General features: G+C 56.7%; 1 protein-coding gene across 4 annotated transcripts in view; it reads left to right on the top strand.

Annotated features, from left to right (window-relative positions):
• Window positions 1-15,493, top strand: part of TCF3 (transcription factor 3) — a 118,406-nt gene that overhangs the window by 90,660 nt on the left and 12,253 nt on the right. For all 4 annotated transcript variants that reach the window (XM_038770772.1, XM_038770770.1, XM_038770771.1 and 1 more), the window contains exons 8-13: window positions 1,490-1,539; window positions 8,369-8,471; window positions 9,502-9,641; window positions 10,581-10,707; window positions 12,705-12,763; window positions 13,932-14,010. In XM_038770772.1, coding sequence (XP_038626700.1) covers window positions 1,490-1,539; window positions 8,369-8,471; window positions 9,502-9,641; window positions 10,581-10,707; window positions 12,705-12,763; window positions 13,932-14,010 — 558 coding nt within the window. The remainder of the gene's footprint in view (window positions 1-1,489; window positions 1,540-8,368; window positions 8,472-9,501; window positions 9,642-10,580; window positions 10,708-12,704; window positions 12,764-13,931; window positions 14,011-15,493) is intronic.

The following is a 15,493-nucleotide window of genomic DNA, read 5'->3' as shown; positions in this document are numbered from 1 at the left end:
CAGAAGATTAGATTTTTACTCTGGCTTCATATGTAGCAGATTCTGGTTTCTTAAAGTTAAGTTCAGTGTTCAGAGATTCAAGTTCTGGCATTTTAGACTTCCGTTAGGGGATTTAAGCGTGAAGACGTAGAAGTTTTCCCCATTAGGAGGGGTGGGATCAGGGGATTTCTTTGTCTTATCCCCTCCCTGCCTTTTGGGTTTGTTTTTTGGTTTTGTTTTGTTTTGTTTTTAGGGAAGGGGAGGTTCCCCCGGCCTGAGCAGTTAAAGAGCCTCCGTCAAGGACTCTGCACCCCTTCTCCCACCTCCCATGTGCACTTGTTCCACGTGTTCCGAGCCTCTCAAATTTCAGTTCCCCCCTACATATTGCACCGAGTAAACACTGCCCAGCCACAGTAGTATATTAAGTATCAAAAATGTCCCAAGGGACGTGGTTATCATCAGATAATATGCAGAGGGAGTTGCTAGGGCCTACAGGGTTTCGTCTTTTTGAATCTTCTGGCTCTGGAGTGGGTGTTACCTTGCGATAACCACACCTTTTGAAAATTGCTTCACTGCTATCTTTTCTTTCTTCCACGTTTTCCCCCCAAACCTTAACCATGCCCTCCGCCACCTCTGCCCCGCACCGCTCCCACCTCTGCTGCGAATGAAGCCAGTTGCGGCGTACCTCCCCGAATTCCTTCTCCAGGGATCCGATAGCGTCGGATCCGTGGCACTGCCATGCATGTGACATGCAGAGGCCTGGGAGCAGGTGGTCTTTTTGGGCGCACAGTTAACCACGCATCAGGCTTTTCAGGAACCCCAGTGCACAAGAATGGTGTTGGTGTCAAGATTAGCCTTGACTTCCGAACATAAATGAGGTGTGGCTGTGTATTCGAACTGTAATTCTGAATCCCCGACCCAACTAGAATCAGCTCTCCTTAGTAAGGAGAGAGAATAGTGCCAGGTTTTCTAATTGTTTTAAGCATCAAGTCAAATGTACACCGTCTTCTTTTCACCTGCGCTTTTCTCCAATCCCGAAGAGAGGCCAGCTGATTGGTGGATTGAGATGAGGAGCTCTATTCTCCAGAATTAGAAAATAAGCAACTGGCTCATGCTCCTGGGATTGGGTTTGCTGGGAAAGGAGCTTTATTTAACGGAGAAGTTGGGGAGTAGGAACATCAGTGGCTACACTGCCAAGAATTCTCTTCCCTGCTGCCAGCCCAGGTCCTTCCTGCTCCGGCTTCACTGCTCAGGATCTGCCGTTGCACAGAGAACACGGGCCCCAACTCTTGGTATTCCTATCCCGAGTGGCGTTTGTCTGGCTACACCTCGTAATGTCAAGTTGCAGACCCAAGGGTCCAGCCCCAAATTCACTCTGGTTTCATATAGTCATTCATTCTTTCTCACGCTCACTCTCTCTCTCTCTCCCTCTCCCCCCACCCCTTCTCTCCCTCTCGTTCTCTGTCTCTCTCCCCCGCCTCCTCCCCCTGCCCCCTTTTCACATGGTCAGATGGGCAGCCTAAGAAGGTTCGGAAAGTGCCTCCGGGGCTCCCGTCATCGGTAAGTTGTGGACCTAAGGACGGACCAGCTGACTGGATTAAAAAAAAAAAAGGAAATTGCTGTGATGTGGCATCACCCCAATTGCTGATGGAAGTCTTCCTAAATTCATTTCCGTCCTGCCAGCTTTTCAGTTGCTCGTGTGCATGATTCCCTTCCACCGTGTCCTCCCCTGAAGGCCTAGCAGAAAGGAACTCTCTTGGCCATCTTAGCGATAGATTGGAAGTGCTCGGTTAGTGTCGTCCCCTCGGGAAAGGGTGTGGATGAGTGGCTGGATAGGTGAGTGAATGAGCGAGTCCTGGCTAAGAGCACTATTTAACCAAGGCAGCACTTGGCACCCCCTTTACCGGCAGAAATTTTGGATGACTGGTTGGTTATCCGAGCACACCGTAGATGAGGTCGTCTCTGCCCAGCTTGGTTGAAATAAATAGCCTCTGCTACTGAAGCTGTGGATTTCATCAGTTCATCTAAATCATGGGCAAAAGAGCCAGCTCTTAGCATCCTTCGTCCTTAGCGTCCCTCTCCCAGAGCCGCAGGTGCTGGCCGGGTCTATGAGAGGCCGGCCCAAGGCTCTCGGATTTTTCCAGTAGAAGCCCCAGATAGACAGAAGCAACCCTCAAATGGCAATATGGCCTGGATGGCCAGGGAAGCAGCCTATCCTGCACCAGATTTCCTCCCTTGCTACGGAAACTCAAGTTTAGCCCTTTTCCCCCTTTCCTCTCCCCTTCAACTTAGCCTGTTTCGCATCAGGCTAGAGCCAAGTAGCCACCACCCCCCGCCCAACCGCCCCCTCGAGCTGGGAATCAACTGTGGCTACCCTTCTGCTCTCCTGTCCCGAATTGACTAGGATTTGCTGGAGATAGTGTAAGCGTTCTGTTTTTAGCTGCCCAGAGGTTATGTAATGCTTCGCAAAGTGTGTCACTGAGAGAACAGTAGCATGCACATAACTAAGGGCCTCTCCTCTGTGAGCGTGTGTCGGGCGAGGCGGGGTGGCAGGGAGGGGCTGTGCGTTCTCCCCTCCCTCTCCCCACCCATCCTGTGCTGCGGTCCCTTGGGCCGTAAATGGGTCCTGCCCATTTGAGACCTTTGTGCTGCACCCCTGCCTGCCTGCTGGCACGTTGCATACTGGGCCCCGGCGGGGATGAAAGCGTGGGAGCGGCGCCGCACAAGCCGTGAGCGTGAGAGCCAGCGGCTCCGTGCAGGTTCTCGGTCTTGAGGTCTCGGGAGCAGGGCTCATCCTTCATTCCCGAAAGGACTCTCTAGAATATCCCTCTAGAGAGCTGAGGGCTTGGGCTCGTCGGAGCCTCTGGAGCAACACTCCTCCCCCAGTGGAGTGCCGGCCCCAGAAGTGCTCCCGACTAGCTCGGCACGGTAGATCTAGACAGTTGGGAGGCAAAAATGGAGGTCTCTGCCTCTTCCTTCTGTTAAAAGCTTTGACTAACTGAAAGCAGTGAAAAGGGAGAGCGTGGATTTGGAGGCGGTGAGAGACAACCAGCCATCTCTGCTCCCTGAGGGCTGAGGTGATGGAGTAATAATAATAATAATGATGATGGCATTTATTAAGCGCTTACTATGTGCAAAGCACTGTTCTAAGCACTGAGGGCAAGGCGATCAGGTTGTCTCACGGGGGGGCTCACAGTTTTCACCCCCATTTTACAGATGAGGGAACTGAGGCCCAGAGAAGTGAAGTGACTTGCCCAGGGTCACACAGCTGACAATTGGCGGAGCCGGGATTTGAACCGGTAACCTCTGACTCCAAAGCCCGGGCTCTTTCCACTGAGCCACGCTCGCCACATTCCCCCCCCCCCCGCCCCTTGCCTTGGGGTCCCTCGGGCCTGCTCTGAGTCTGAAAATCCCGGATTACTGTGCACCAACATTCCTCTGGAATGTTGGAGCTTGGTGGGCTTCAGCTGTCGTAAACTGGGCCTGGGCCCCGGGGCCCCGGGTCTCGCTCCAGCTGGGAAGCGTCGGATGCAGCTCTCCCTGTCAGCATCTGGTGGCCCGGCTCGGGGTAGCCTCTCCACTAGAGGGTCAGTCTTGACGCTGTGGATCAGAGTGGCACCCTGTCGGGTTTAACCCCGGGACTGGGGAAGCATTTGAGTTTGGCTTCCTTTTCTGCAGGGTCTCTCAGTGCATGCCTTCCTGGGTTCCTGCCTCCATGTCTCTATGTTCTGTGAGAAATCCTCTTGAGTGGGAGCGGGCCTGAGCATGATTGCTACAGGGCAGTTGTTCCCACTCAGTCCAATCCGGTCTTGTCTCTCCCCGCCCCCAAGAGCCCCCCTGTTGTTTCTCTGATACCACGCTGAGCAGCCCAGGGGAGACTCAACAGTTCTCGGGAGGTGTTTTGCTTTGAAAGATCTAAATTTCACAGCCACCCAAGACTCCCAGATCTGTCCAGGTCCCCAACAATGTTGTTCTTTGCCCCCTCGCTGCTGGAGCACTTGTAAACACAGGAAATGATCTCACTTGGGAGTCCTGGAGGTGTGACTGTCCTTTGACTGAGGCCGGAGGGTGGGAGGGGGGACGCCCAGCTGAGACTTACTGTTTCTGGTGAGGGGAGGAGGCGTTTCTGCCGGGACACTGGAGTCCAGCTCAGCAACCGTAGCATCGTCCTCAAGAGTTCTTAATAGGAAGCTACTATCCCTCTTTTCCCCTCCCCGAAATGAAGGGTTCTGCCCTTGCTGTGGAGAAAGCTCTCTCCTTTTGCAAGCTTCTTGAGGGCAGAGATCTGTTCTCTTTATTGTACTCTCCCAATCACGAAATACAGTGCTCTGCCCAACCCAGGAGGGGCTCACTGAACTCTACCAATTGATTGAAATAGGGAGCCAAAGGGCGCTCAAACGGGTTCCACGGGGCTGGCCACAGGGGACTCTGAGTGGATGAGGGGTGGTCTCTGGACCTCGGGCCCTCCATCGGTTCGTCCGCCTGGGCAGCTTTTGAGCAGCCCTGGAGACCCCAGAGCCCCTGGGGCTCTGGCTTTCAGTCAGGAACCACCTCCCCAGAGCTGAGCCTAGTTTGCTTTGGGGGAGGACCGAGGAAAGGGGCTGGGAGTTGGGCCTTTGACCCCGGTTTCTCCCATCCCCTAGCTCCCGAGCAGGCAGGGGAGTTAGAGGAGCCAAGAGTACTCAGGATGGTGAAGCGTTAAAGGAGCGTAGCTGCAGCCTGAAATGTGATGCCCTGCAACTGGCGGCTTAATACAGCTCAGGAGTTCAGTGCTCCCACTCCCTATCTGAGTGGGAGGGGGAATGGCAGCGAAGACTGGGGGGACCGGGGCCGGGCAGGGGGGTGGGAGGAGGGGCCCTGAGAGGGTATACTCCAACCCTGAAAAAAGCAGCAGAATTCAACTTAGCTTTCTAATTCCCCCATTGAGCAGTGCAGGCAGGTGTGTGTTGGGAAAGAGTACTGTTTTGGTGCTCTCACTAGATTGATTCAATATGCCAGAGCCTCTTTTTATATGCCCCCGCTGCCTCCCCTTCCCTTCCCCCCCCGCCACCCCAGCCCTCCTCCTTTCTCCTCCTCCCCTTCAGTCCTCCAGTGCTGCCCAGCTGCCTGGAGTGTTGGCCAGATGCCAGGAGCTGGCAGATGGTACTGAGCTATTAGATGTGCTTCATTCGATTCCCTCTCCCAGCTCCCGCTATTTAATCAAATTATAGGAAAAGTCAATTTACTGGATTCTTATTCTTTGTAGCCTATTTCATTCCTTTCATTTCTCTCCCGGCCCCCTCCGTTCCAGTGCCCCGGCCCCTCCCGAAGCCTGCCACAAACGTGCACCGGCCGTGGAGGACGAGGAGATTTTGTGTTGGGTGCCCCTTCGGTTTTGGTTCTCCATGGAATGGCAAGAGAGCTTACAAAAAAGTGGAAAGGTTTGGGGCGGAGGAGCGGGGTGCAGTGACCCATCTGTCAGGTCATCGTCCCCACCGTCGCCCACTCTTCGGGGGAACTTTCAGTAATTGGCAATCTAAGGGTGGGCGCCATTTGGACAATCTTTCCAAAGAAGAATGACCACATGAGTGAACTGTGACCGCCACGGCGACCCCTCTCCCCGTGCCCTCCTTCCCCTCCTCAAACCGGCAGCTGGCAATCCAGGCTCTGGTCTTATCGTAAAGCAGGTAGGGTCAGGGGAGGGAGGGGAAGGTGGTCCTTTTGGAGAACAGAGACTTTTACAGCTCCTCCCCCGTCTACAGGACCAAAAGGAGAGTGTTTTATCTCGGGGTGAAGAGGGGCCAAGGGAACGAGGCTCAGGAAATAAGGGGTTGAGTGGGAGGGGAGAAGAGGTCCTTCTTTGGAGAGGGTGACAGGCAGAGGAAGCTTTTATTGGAGCAGGGGAGTGAAACAGCAGGATCGCCAGTATGGAGCACACTGCATTGTTCCTGCCACACGATCGGTCGATTGCTGTGGTCAGTGTCTCCGCTCGGAAAAGCCCTCTGGCCCGTCTCCCCTCTCCCCTAGAGAAAGGGCAGACGGAGGAGCCGTGTGGAAGAGCTCGGGCCTGGGGGGTCAGAGAACCCGGGTTCTAATACTGGGTTTTCCATTTGTCTGCTGTGTGACCATCACCTCAGTGGGTTTCCTCTGCTTCCTCATCTGTCAAAGAGGGATCCAATTCCCTGTTCTCCCTCCTGCTTAAACTGTGAGCCCCAGGTGGGACAGGGACTGTTTCCCTACCGACGATCCAAGAACGGTGCTTGACACAGAGTAAACACTCAGTGGAAAGAGCCCGGGCTTTGGAGTCAGAGGTCGTGGGTTCAAATCCCGGCTCTGCCACTTGTCAGCTGGGTGACTTTGGGCAAGTCGCTTAACTTCTCTGGGCCTCAGTTACCCCAGCTGTAAAATGGGGATTAAGACCGTGAGCCCCCTGTGGGACAACCTGATCACCTTGTAACTTCCCCAGCGCTTAGAACGGTGCTTTGCACATAGTAAGCGCTTAATAAATGCCATCATTATTATTATAATCATTATTTGATCTGCAGTCAGCGGGAGCTTAGGATAGGAGCATAACGGCCCAGGGCCTGACCTGAAATGGATGATTGACTCAGGCCCTTGAGAACAACGGGAAGGGTGGCGGTGACCGCCTCCACCTTCTTCCCCCGAGGACCGTTGCCCGCTGGATCTGACCCCTGCGCCGTGTCCAGCTTTTCTCATCCAGACTCTTAAGGAGACAGAGGTGAGGAGCCCTGCCCCCCAATTCCACCCTCTCAGCTCTCTGGCCGTACTCGGCCCAACTCCTTGGGGCTCCAGATGGAAAAAACAAAACAAACATTCAAAGTGATCTTGGAGCCAGCTGGCCAAATTTTGCTTGGCTGCGCCCTTCCAGTCGTTTTGGGCGGCGTGAGCTAAAGCCGTCACCCACCCATGAGCCTCCCGGGGCAGCCACCACTGTTGTTTGGGATGTTTGTCCCACGCCCACCTTTCCTCCCCTCACGCCGCGGCCCCCGGTTCCCAAGAGGTCACCGAGACAGTGAGGTGGGCTTGGAGTGCAAGGTAGCCTCCACTGGAACGTAACCAACTGACCACCATAACCTCTCCACAAGGCCTGGACTAACTCGGTAACCTTCCCCTCTCTGAAGGTGTCGGTTGAGTGGGTGTCCGGTTGCCCTGAGGACATTGGCACAGGGAAACACGGTGAGGCTCAAGCCGAGCCACGCTGTGCAGATGGCCCTGTCCCAGGCCGCACCCGCGTATGCTCCGCGAGTTTGAATTCCAGTTAGACTCCTGCCGGCACACTTGGTGCGCAAGCTCCCACTCCCACCCAGGCCCCTACCCCAGCAAGACAACTGCTGATGTTGCCCGCACAGGTCGATGTTCCAGAGGGGTGGAAGGTTTGGGGAGCAGGAAACCTTACGCTGGGGATGGGCCTTGGACCCAGGTGCATCATCCTTCACCTGTAAATTGGCACGAAATGAGAACAAGTATCAAAGCTTTCTTTTGTTGTCGTTTTTTTGTTGGTTTTTTATGGTATTTGTTAAGCACCTAATATGTGCCGGGCACTAGGGCAGGTACAGGCTAATCAGGTTGGACACAGTCCCTTGTCGCACATGGGGCTCACGGTCTTAATCCCCATTGTGTAGATAAAATAACTGAAGCACAGAGATATGAAGTGACTTACCCGAGGTCACACAGCAGACATGTGGCCGAGCCAGGATTAGAACCCTGGTTCTTCTGAATCCCAGGCCTAGTCCAGGTGCTTGCTTGAGAGAGCGTGGGGGTAGGAGACCCAAAGCACCTGGCTTTTATTGCCCAGCCCCTCCTGTGACCTTGGAGAAAGCCACACTCTTCTGTGGTTTTCCCTGCTTTCCAGTGCTGCGGTGCCAACTGGGGAAAGCCTCGGTATGGGCTCCAGAAAAGGAGGTGAACGAGCAACTTCCAGTTCCCACAGGACTTCTCCTTTCCTCCCTCCTTCCTCTTGTCACCTTGAGGAGAGAGGGGAACTGGAATGTAGCATCCAGAAGTAATCTGTTTTTATGGTTACCCAGAAAAAGCCATAACTGCCAAAAAGGGAACTGCAAGGGAAGTTGAAACTTCTCAGGATGGGGCACTTGAGTTGAAAACCCTGGAGGAATTCAGAATTCACTTCTCCTTTCTTGCTGCAGCCAGAGACCCTCTTTCCTCCTGGCTTCCCCCAAGAGGTACACGGGGATAGTCCGGAGTCTCTGGAAAATGTGTTGGTTAGAGGTGAGAGGGCTTGGGGAGTGGGGTGGGAGGATGGTGCCAGGGACGGGGAGGAGCGGCTAAGTGGCAAAAAAAAAAGTGAGGCCTCAGTCGGCCGGAGGCCAGCGGGGCCTTTCTCCTGACCACGTCTGTCTCCTGACCACGTCCCCTCTCTTGGCGACGGTAGGTGTATCCAGCCAACTCAGGTGATGATTACAGCAGGGATCCTGCCGGATATGCTTCCTCGAAACCTCCCAGTACCGTGTATCCCGCAGCCTTCTACATGCCAGGTACTCCCCTTGGCCCATCCGCCTCACCTTCCCCAGCGGAGAAGCTGAAGGGATCACCCTTTCCTCTCCCCCCGACCCCCCACCCCGGGTGGGGATGGATGTGGAGTACAGGAATGGGGCCTGGGGAATTCGGCTGGGCGGGGGTGGGGGTGACCCCGAGGTGGGGAAGGAACTTTCCCCACTCCCTCCGAGAGCTGTTTCTTCCCCGTGCGCCCCCTCATGTGACTCCGTCCGGACGTCACTTTGGAGGGCTAGGCCGTGGGTTCCATTTTTTCTCAATCCGTAGTGGTCTGGGCCGCCACAGGGTGCCCTCCCTATTGGGAGAGAAATGGTGCTCGAGAACACCATGACCTGAGCTGAGGGACAGTGGGGGAAAGAGCAGGGAAAGCAGCTCAATGGAGGGATTGTAGCTTTTTCAAGAGCCACCTAAGTGTGATGAATTGGGCATACCCGGGCAGAGGCTCGCCTCAGGGCCAGGTGGGGCCATCGAAGGTGCAGGTGCTCCCAAGCCAGCCCCAGCAGAGCCCCCGAGCCGCCCGGTCCTGGCAGTCAGGCTCTCTCTTTTCCATTCCTGCCATGGGCTCCAACAGAAGCCCCTCCCACCTGGGCCCCTGGTTAGCGTTTGTAACAGGGCCTGGTTTGCGTCTCCTCCCCCACCCCACAAAGCAGGGCTTGGCCTGGCCTTGTAATAATGATGGTATTTGTTAAGCGCTTACTATGCGCGAAGCACTGTTGTAAGCGCTGGAACGGATGTACCCCAGATTTGCAAACCCAAGGCTCTCCCCCTCGCCCCCAGAGACCCAGATCGACCTACACAAAGAGAAAAAATAGCCCAGATTAGTCAGTCAACAGCATTTGGCCGTTCGGCCTCCCATCCCCAGTACTGGTCGCGGGCCCGGGACCGTCGACCTGGCTGGCTGAAGCGGCCATCGTTTCCCCTTCTGATTCCTTCCGAACCTGTCCTCCCCCTTTGTTTTACCGTGGCTTTGGTGGGCTCCCCGGGATTGACCGGCCTGGGTTTCTCCCCCAGATGGACTTCACAACTCAGCGGACCTCTGGAGTTCTTCAGGCCCCTTGAGCCAGTCGAGCTACGGAACCATGCTCGGCAGCTCCTCCTCCTCCCTCCCTCCAACCGGCGGCTTCAGCAGCATGCACCAGCACGAGCGGATGGTAAGACATATCTGCTTGGGTGGGCAGAACTCCTGACCACCATGCAAGTCCTGTTTCCCAGGGCGCCTTCCCCGGACCCTCTCTGGAGCCGCTGGGTGAGCCATTCTGCTCTGCTGGGGTCTGGGGAGAGAAGGGACCCCCGTGTGGTTCCTGTGCCCGTCTTTTATATAAGTCCTTCTGATGTGCTTGTTCCTAAAATGGATCTCGGGCTTTTTGGTCAGCCCCGTGGAGGGTGCTGAACCGAGCCCAGGAGAGAGAGAGAGAAAGAAAGAGAGAGAGAGAGAGAGAGACCATCCATGTTGACCGTAAAATGGGGTCGTTTCCATTATTGTAACTGGGTGTTCCAATCACCCTCGCTCTCCAACAGAACTTGGCAGCTCTTGTCACTATATATATGACACAGGCTCCTTTAAACGAACCCAGACTTCCTTTCATCTTGGCTAAAAGGCATCCGCACATATGCCTACGATGTCCTCGGTAGCTAGTCCCCCCTGCCAGGCCCCCAGTTCTAGGGGCTACCTGGGAAACGATACCACCCCCCCCACACCCGCCCGGCCCCCCCGGACCCCGCCGCCTACCCCCCCACCCCCATCCCCTCTCCAACCTCCACTGGTGTTGGACTGGCCATGAATCGGGATGGTTCACGTGCCCGGCGGGGGCCGTTTTCTTCCAGTGAGTTATGTTCTTTTCCCACTGGGAAGGCCAATCTGCCTTCCTAGTGTGCCCGCCCCGCCCCCCCCCCGCCTCTGGAAGCTGGCTCCGACCTCCCCTCCGAGGTCCGAGTCTCCTCGGGAGCCAGGGCACGAGGTTGCCCCACCGTGAGCTCTTCTCTGGGAGCAGCTGGCTTGCCCCACCAGCCTTTGTGCCCCCAGGGAGGCTCTGAAGTGCCACCCCTCTCATCCCTGCCTATCCCCTCCATTGTTTGTGTACCTTCCTCAGAACTACCAGATGCATTCGGGAGAAGTGAACGGTGGACTTCCCTCCGTGTCTGGGTTTTCCTCAGCCACCGCCCCCTACGGTGTTTCTAGCCATACGCCCCCGATCAGTGGGACAGACAACATGATGGGTAGGTAGCAGTATTGACCCGGTGATGGAGCTTTTCAGCTTGCCTCTTCGTTCCCGTCCCACTCAGCACGCCAGCCCAGGAGCCCGACTGATCCAGAAAGGGCCGTGTCCCCTGAAGGGCCGTGTCCCCTGGGAATGTCGTAACACTCGCGCCGGGCTCTATTTGGCTCAGCCTCGGGGCAGATTCACCCTCTTCCCTGGGTCTGTTCTCCAGCCCCAGGGTCTTGGCCGTCTCGGCGGGTCCAGGAATCGCTTCCGCCCCAGGTCTTTGCCCACTCCAGTTCCGGGAGAGTTGGGGGCTTGAGCCGTCCCAGCTCAGAAGGGGGCCTGCAAAAACGCTCGGGCCCAGCCAAGAGTTCGGCCTGAGATTGATCGGGGCCAGAGCATAGGTGCCAACTCCACGGGGGCGATCGTCCCCACAGCTGTTCCGAGCTGGGCTCCCGGCCCTGCTCGGCCCGGGTCTCGGACTAGACCTGGAGAGCAGCGAGCCTCGGCTGAAAAGACCCCCGGGGGTGGCTTTCCGGCCGGTTGGCCTGCCGCCCGGCTCTCCCCTCCCGCCCCCGCTAAAGACCCCCGTCCCCTTTTGTGCCCCCCACGCTCCAAAACCAAAGTTGGCACCTATGGTCCAGAACTCCCACGTCCGGGCCAAGCCTGGCCGAAAACCTACTCCGTGGTGTCCGTTCCGTGAAGTCCTCTCAGATCTGGGAGAAATGACTACACACTCGTGTGATACCGGGGTCGGGGAAAGAAGAAGTGGCCACCTCGGGTATGACTGTTCGGGGTTTTGCTAACCAGAGACTTACCGATGTTTTCACCCCCTCATCGTGTCTTGGATGTTGCCATTTAGGCCGGGGCCTGTGCAGGGCAAAAACCTAACAGATTCTGCCCCTCTTAGGTACTCTGACTTGTTAGTCAGTTGACTAGTTCTTTACCGCAATTCAGTGCAGTAGAGCTGAAGACGTTCGATTTGTCCACGTGGAAATGAGATTTGGACTGGGAGATTATGCTCGCCAGTCCGCTGCAGCCCTGCTCCTCTCTTCCCCCCGCCCCCCAACTCCTCCTCCTCCTCCCTCCCCAGCCCCTCCCCTCCCTCCCCCCTCCCCCCCAACGCACACACACACACACACGCACCCACGCCCGCACACTCTTCGCCGCTAACCAGTTTGGACTCCGCACTTGCTGAGGTCCACCAAGGGTGACACTGGGGTTGCAGGGTTGCAAAACCTGAATTGCTCCGTCAGTCAGTTGGACATGCTAGTACTAAGGTTCCTGAGACAAGTTTGGAGGTGGCTGTCTCTCCCCTCTTCCCTTCCTCTCCCCCTCCCGCCAGTCTTTTCTTTTCCCCCTCTTTCCTTCTTCCCCCACTCCGGTCCTCTCCCTCTCTTTTTCCCCCCCAACTAATCAGTTCCTTCCCCCTCTGGTCCCTCCCTTCATCCCTCTACAGTCTTGTTCCCTCCCCTCCCACCTCCCCCGACCCACCCTGTTGTCTCAATCCCCACTTCCCTCGTCACGTCACCTCCCCGCCATCAGCCGTCTAAGGATGATAGCCCTTACACGGCTATGAGTTTATCAATTCCATATATTTCTTCATTTCTTGCTTTTGTTATTCCAGTCGTAGCTGTCTTCCCTTCTGTTGCCACTGTCAGTAGACTATTTGTGTCTGCCCATTTCCCCTCATTAGCTTGTAAGCTCCTCAAGGGCAGGGGACCGTGTCCTCTACTTTTATTGAATGTTCCCAGGCGCTTCGTACGGCGCTCTGCACACAGGCAGTCGGTGAATGCTGATGACTGCTGTAATTCTGGTCCCTAGGCTGCGATCCCTGCTACTGGAGGTTCAGGCTGGGAATGGGCAATTCCCGGATCGCTTGGGTCTAGAGCTCCTGAGCCCGTGTCCCAGTTGAACCCCGAGTGAACAGAGGGTAGGAAGAGGGGCTCCTGGCCTGCTGGCTGTGAGGGTGCATGGGTAATGGTTTTCCTTGTTTGTCTTTCCTCCTGGCAGGAAACAGAGGGACTACGGCCGGGAGCTCAGGAGATGCGCTTGGGAAGGCATTAGCTTCAGTGAGAGCAACTTTCTCTGGCTTCTCCCTCCCCCTTCCCTCCCTTCCATGCCATCTCCAGAGGGGGCTACCTCAACTGGCCTCATTGAGCTGGCTGGGGTTTTCCCTGCCCTTGCACCCCCGTTCTCACTCAACCGACACCTTCCTCTCCTGTTTGGAAGAAAAAGAGAGACCCGAACGGCCTCTGCCTCCCACCGCCGCCCTCCCCTCCCGCCCCCCGCTAGCGTGAACTGAATTCTGTCATGGGCTCAGTGCAGTGGGGAGAATTTGGGTCAGAGCCCACTTTTTTAAGGTGGGAGATGGAGTTGAGAGTGTCCCCGGATTCCCCTGCCTTGGCTTTCCCCATACCACGGCTGCCATTTTGTGCCGCAGTTCCACGATCCCACCTACTGCGAGAAGAATCAGTGCCAGGACTTGGCACCCCTGCTCCCCCCAGCCGAGTACCAAAGCAGATTTTTCCCACAGCAGCAGCATCAGCAGCAGCAGCAGCAGCTCACCCGGGCTGCCTTTGAGCTCTGTTACCTTGTATGTAGTCCCCCTCCTTGCTTCCCCAAAGGCTCCACCACCACAGGCCCCTCACGGTGGGCAGAACCGAGAGCACCGGGTGTGTGTGCTGTGGTTGAGGGTGACAGCAGAGACACCGTGCAATTTCACCCGAGGGTCACCCTTCTGGGGTCCTGTCTCTCACCGGCATCACCAACTCTCAAGGCCCATTGCAACAGTCCACGGTGTAGGACCACTGGCATCGTCTCTCCACCTGTCAGAACGAGCCGTGGGCCCCACTCTCTTGCCCCGGTCCGCCCCCCGCGCATTCCGTAGAGCTCATGGGAGCTCTGTACCCAGGTCTCAGGCAGCAGCCTCCATGAGCTCCCCGAGGCCGACCCTGGCCCGCCTAGCCAGCTTGAAACCGGAATAGAGGAGATTGGGTCCCGCGTGGTGATTCTTAGCCCGCCTGGCTCCAGTCTCATGACTCCCCCCGCGGCCCCGCATAGTCCCCCCTCTCGGCAGGGAATGTAGGAGGGGCAGGAGGCCGGGGGCTGGGGTGGAGAAGGGCTCAGTTGAGCTCCCTACCTGCCACCCTCGGGAGTCTCCACGGGGATGGGTCGGTCAGGGTTGGGACACCTACTCGCGATGTGAGGTTTGCTGACTCTTGTCTCCGTTTGCTTTAGATTTATTCCCCAGATCACTCGAGCAATAACTTTTCTTCGAACCCCTCCACCCCGGTGGGCTCCCCTCAGGGACTCACAGGTATGTGGAGCCACAGTTTCCCTCTCCGGAGGTACGGTCTCGGTCGAGTCGGAGGGAGGGGTTTCGAAGGGACTTGGGGGAGTCCCAGTCGGGACTCGCGGGAAAAAACCACCGGCCGGAGCCCCGCTTGTCGACGGTGACAAATGCGCTTAGCGACCCCATTACACCTGTGATCTGATTTCTTTGCCTCGTCTTCCTGGGAGGCCAGGATGGGTCGGAGATGCCGGTCCCCGTTTTCTAGGCTAGGAGACTGAGGGCCAGAGAAGTTGAGGGGTTTGCGGGGAAAAAACCACTGGCCGGAGCCTCGTTTGTTGACAGTGACAACTGCGCTTAGCGACCCCATTGCAACTGTGATCTGATTTCTTTGCCTCGTCTTCCTGGGAGGCCAGGATGGGTCGGAGTTGCCGGTCCCCATTTTCTAGGCTAGGAGGGCCAGAGAAGTTTGCCACAGCCACCCAGTGAGTCAGTGGAGAGGCTGGTCCTCGAATTCCAGAGCCCGGTAGCCAGACCAGTGTATTTTCACCCCAGGGAGGGAGGCCTCCCTTTCCAGAGCTACCCCCCTCCAAACCCTCGTGAGGGTGCTCGAGGAGGAGGGAGGGAAGGCGACTTCCTCGAAACCTTGGTTCCGTCGTCAGTGGGCTTGGCGAGTGTGCGTGGTCCCTTAGAGGACCAGTGGCTGGCCGACGGCCACGTGTTGGACTGACCCGGGGGAAGTCTCCTGCCAGGCCCGTTAGCAGGGCAGAGTAGCCTCCATCAGGGTTAGGGGAGGAAGGGAGAGAGTATCTGGTCCTACCCCTCCGAAATGAGAAACCACCCTCAGATTGCCCAGAGCAGGTAGCGCCTCTTGCCCTTCTTCCAGGGTCCTCCGTGTCTGTGAGGGAGTCTGGCACTTTTTCCGCGGCCCCCCAGCCCTGGGCTTCCCCTGAGGGGAGGGGAGAGGCCCCGGAGCAAGCGTATGCCATGTAGGTCTTCTGCTTTGCTGCCCCAGGCCCCTCAGTTGAAATCAGCTGTCCGGGGAGGGAAGTGAAATAATCAGCTTTCTGGAAAGACAAACAGTCGAGTTAAAAATATCAAGGGTCTCAACGGCCGGGGCGGCCTAGCAGGCAGCCCCAGGTACCCACCGACTCTCACTTCACTAAACTTCAAACCCTTTGGAGCCCCCCAGAACCGACTTCCCCTCCCTCCCCCAGCCCCACCCTAGGGCCCTGCTGCCGCTGCTCCCAGCAGCTTGAGAGGAGCCCCTCGCCATTCATTCAGTCGTATTTATTGAGCGCTTACTGCGTACAGAGCACTGTACCAAGCGCTTGGGAGGTACAAGTTGGCGACATATAGACCCAACGGACTCACCACCAGCAAGGCCCCAGGTCCCCCCAAGACTATGTCAGGCTGATATCCGTCTCTATCTGTTGCCGGCTTCTACTTCCCAAGCGCTTAGTACAGTGCTCTGCACACAGTAAGCGCTCAATAAATGCGATTGAATGAA

Source organism: Tachyglossus aculeatus, chromosome X2 (assembly GCF_015852505.1).
Source record: "Tachyglossus aculeatus isolate mTacAcu1 chromosome X2, mTacAcu1.pri, whole genome shotgun sequence".
Taxonomy (NCBI): Eukaryota; Metazoa; Chordata; class Mammalia; order Monotremata; family Tachyglossidae; genus Tachyglossus; species Tachyglossus aculeatus.
This window is presented reverse-complemented; position numbering and strand designations above follow the sequence as displayed.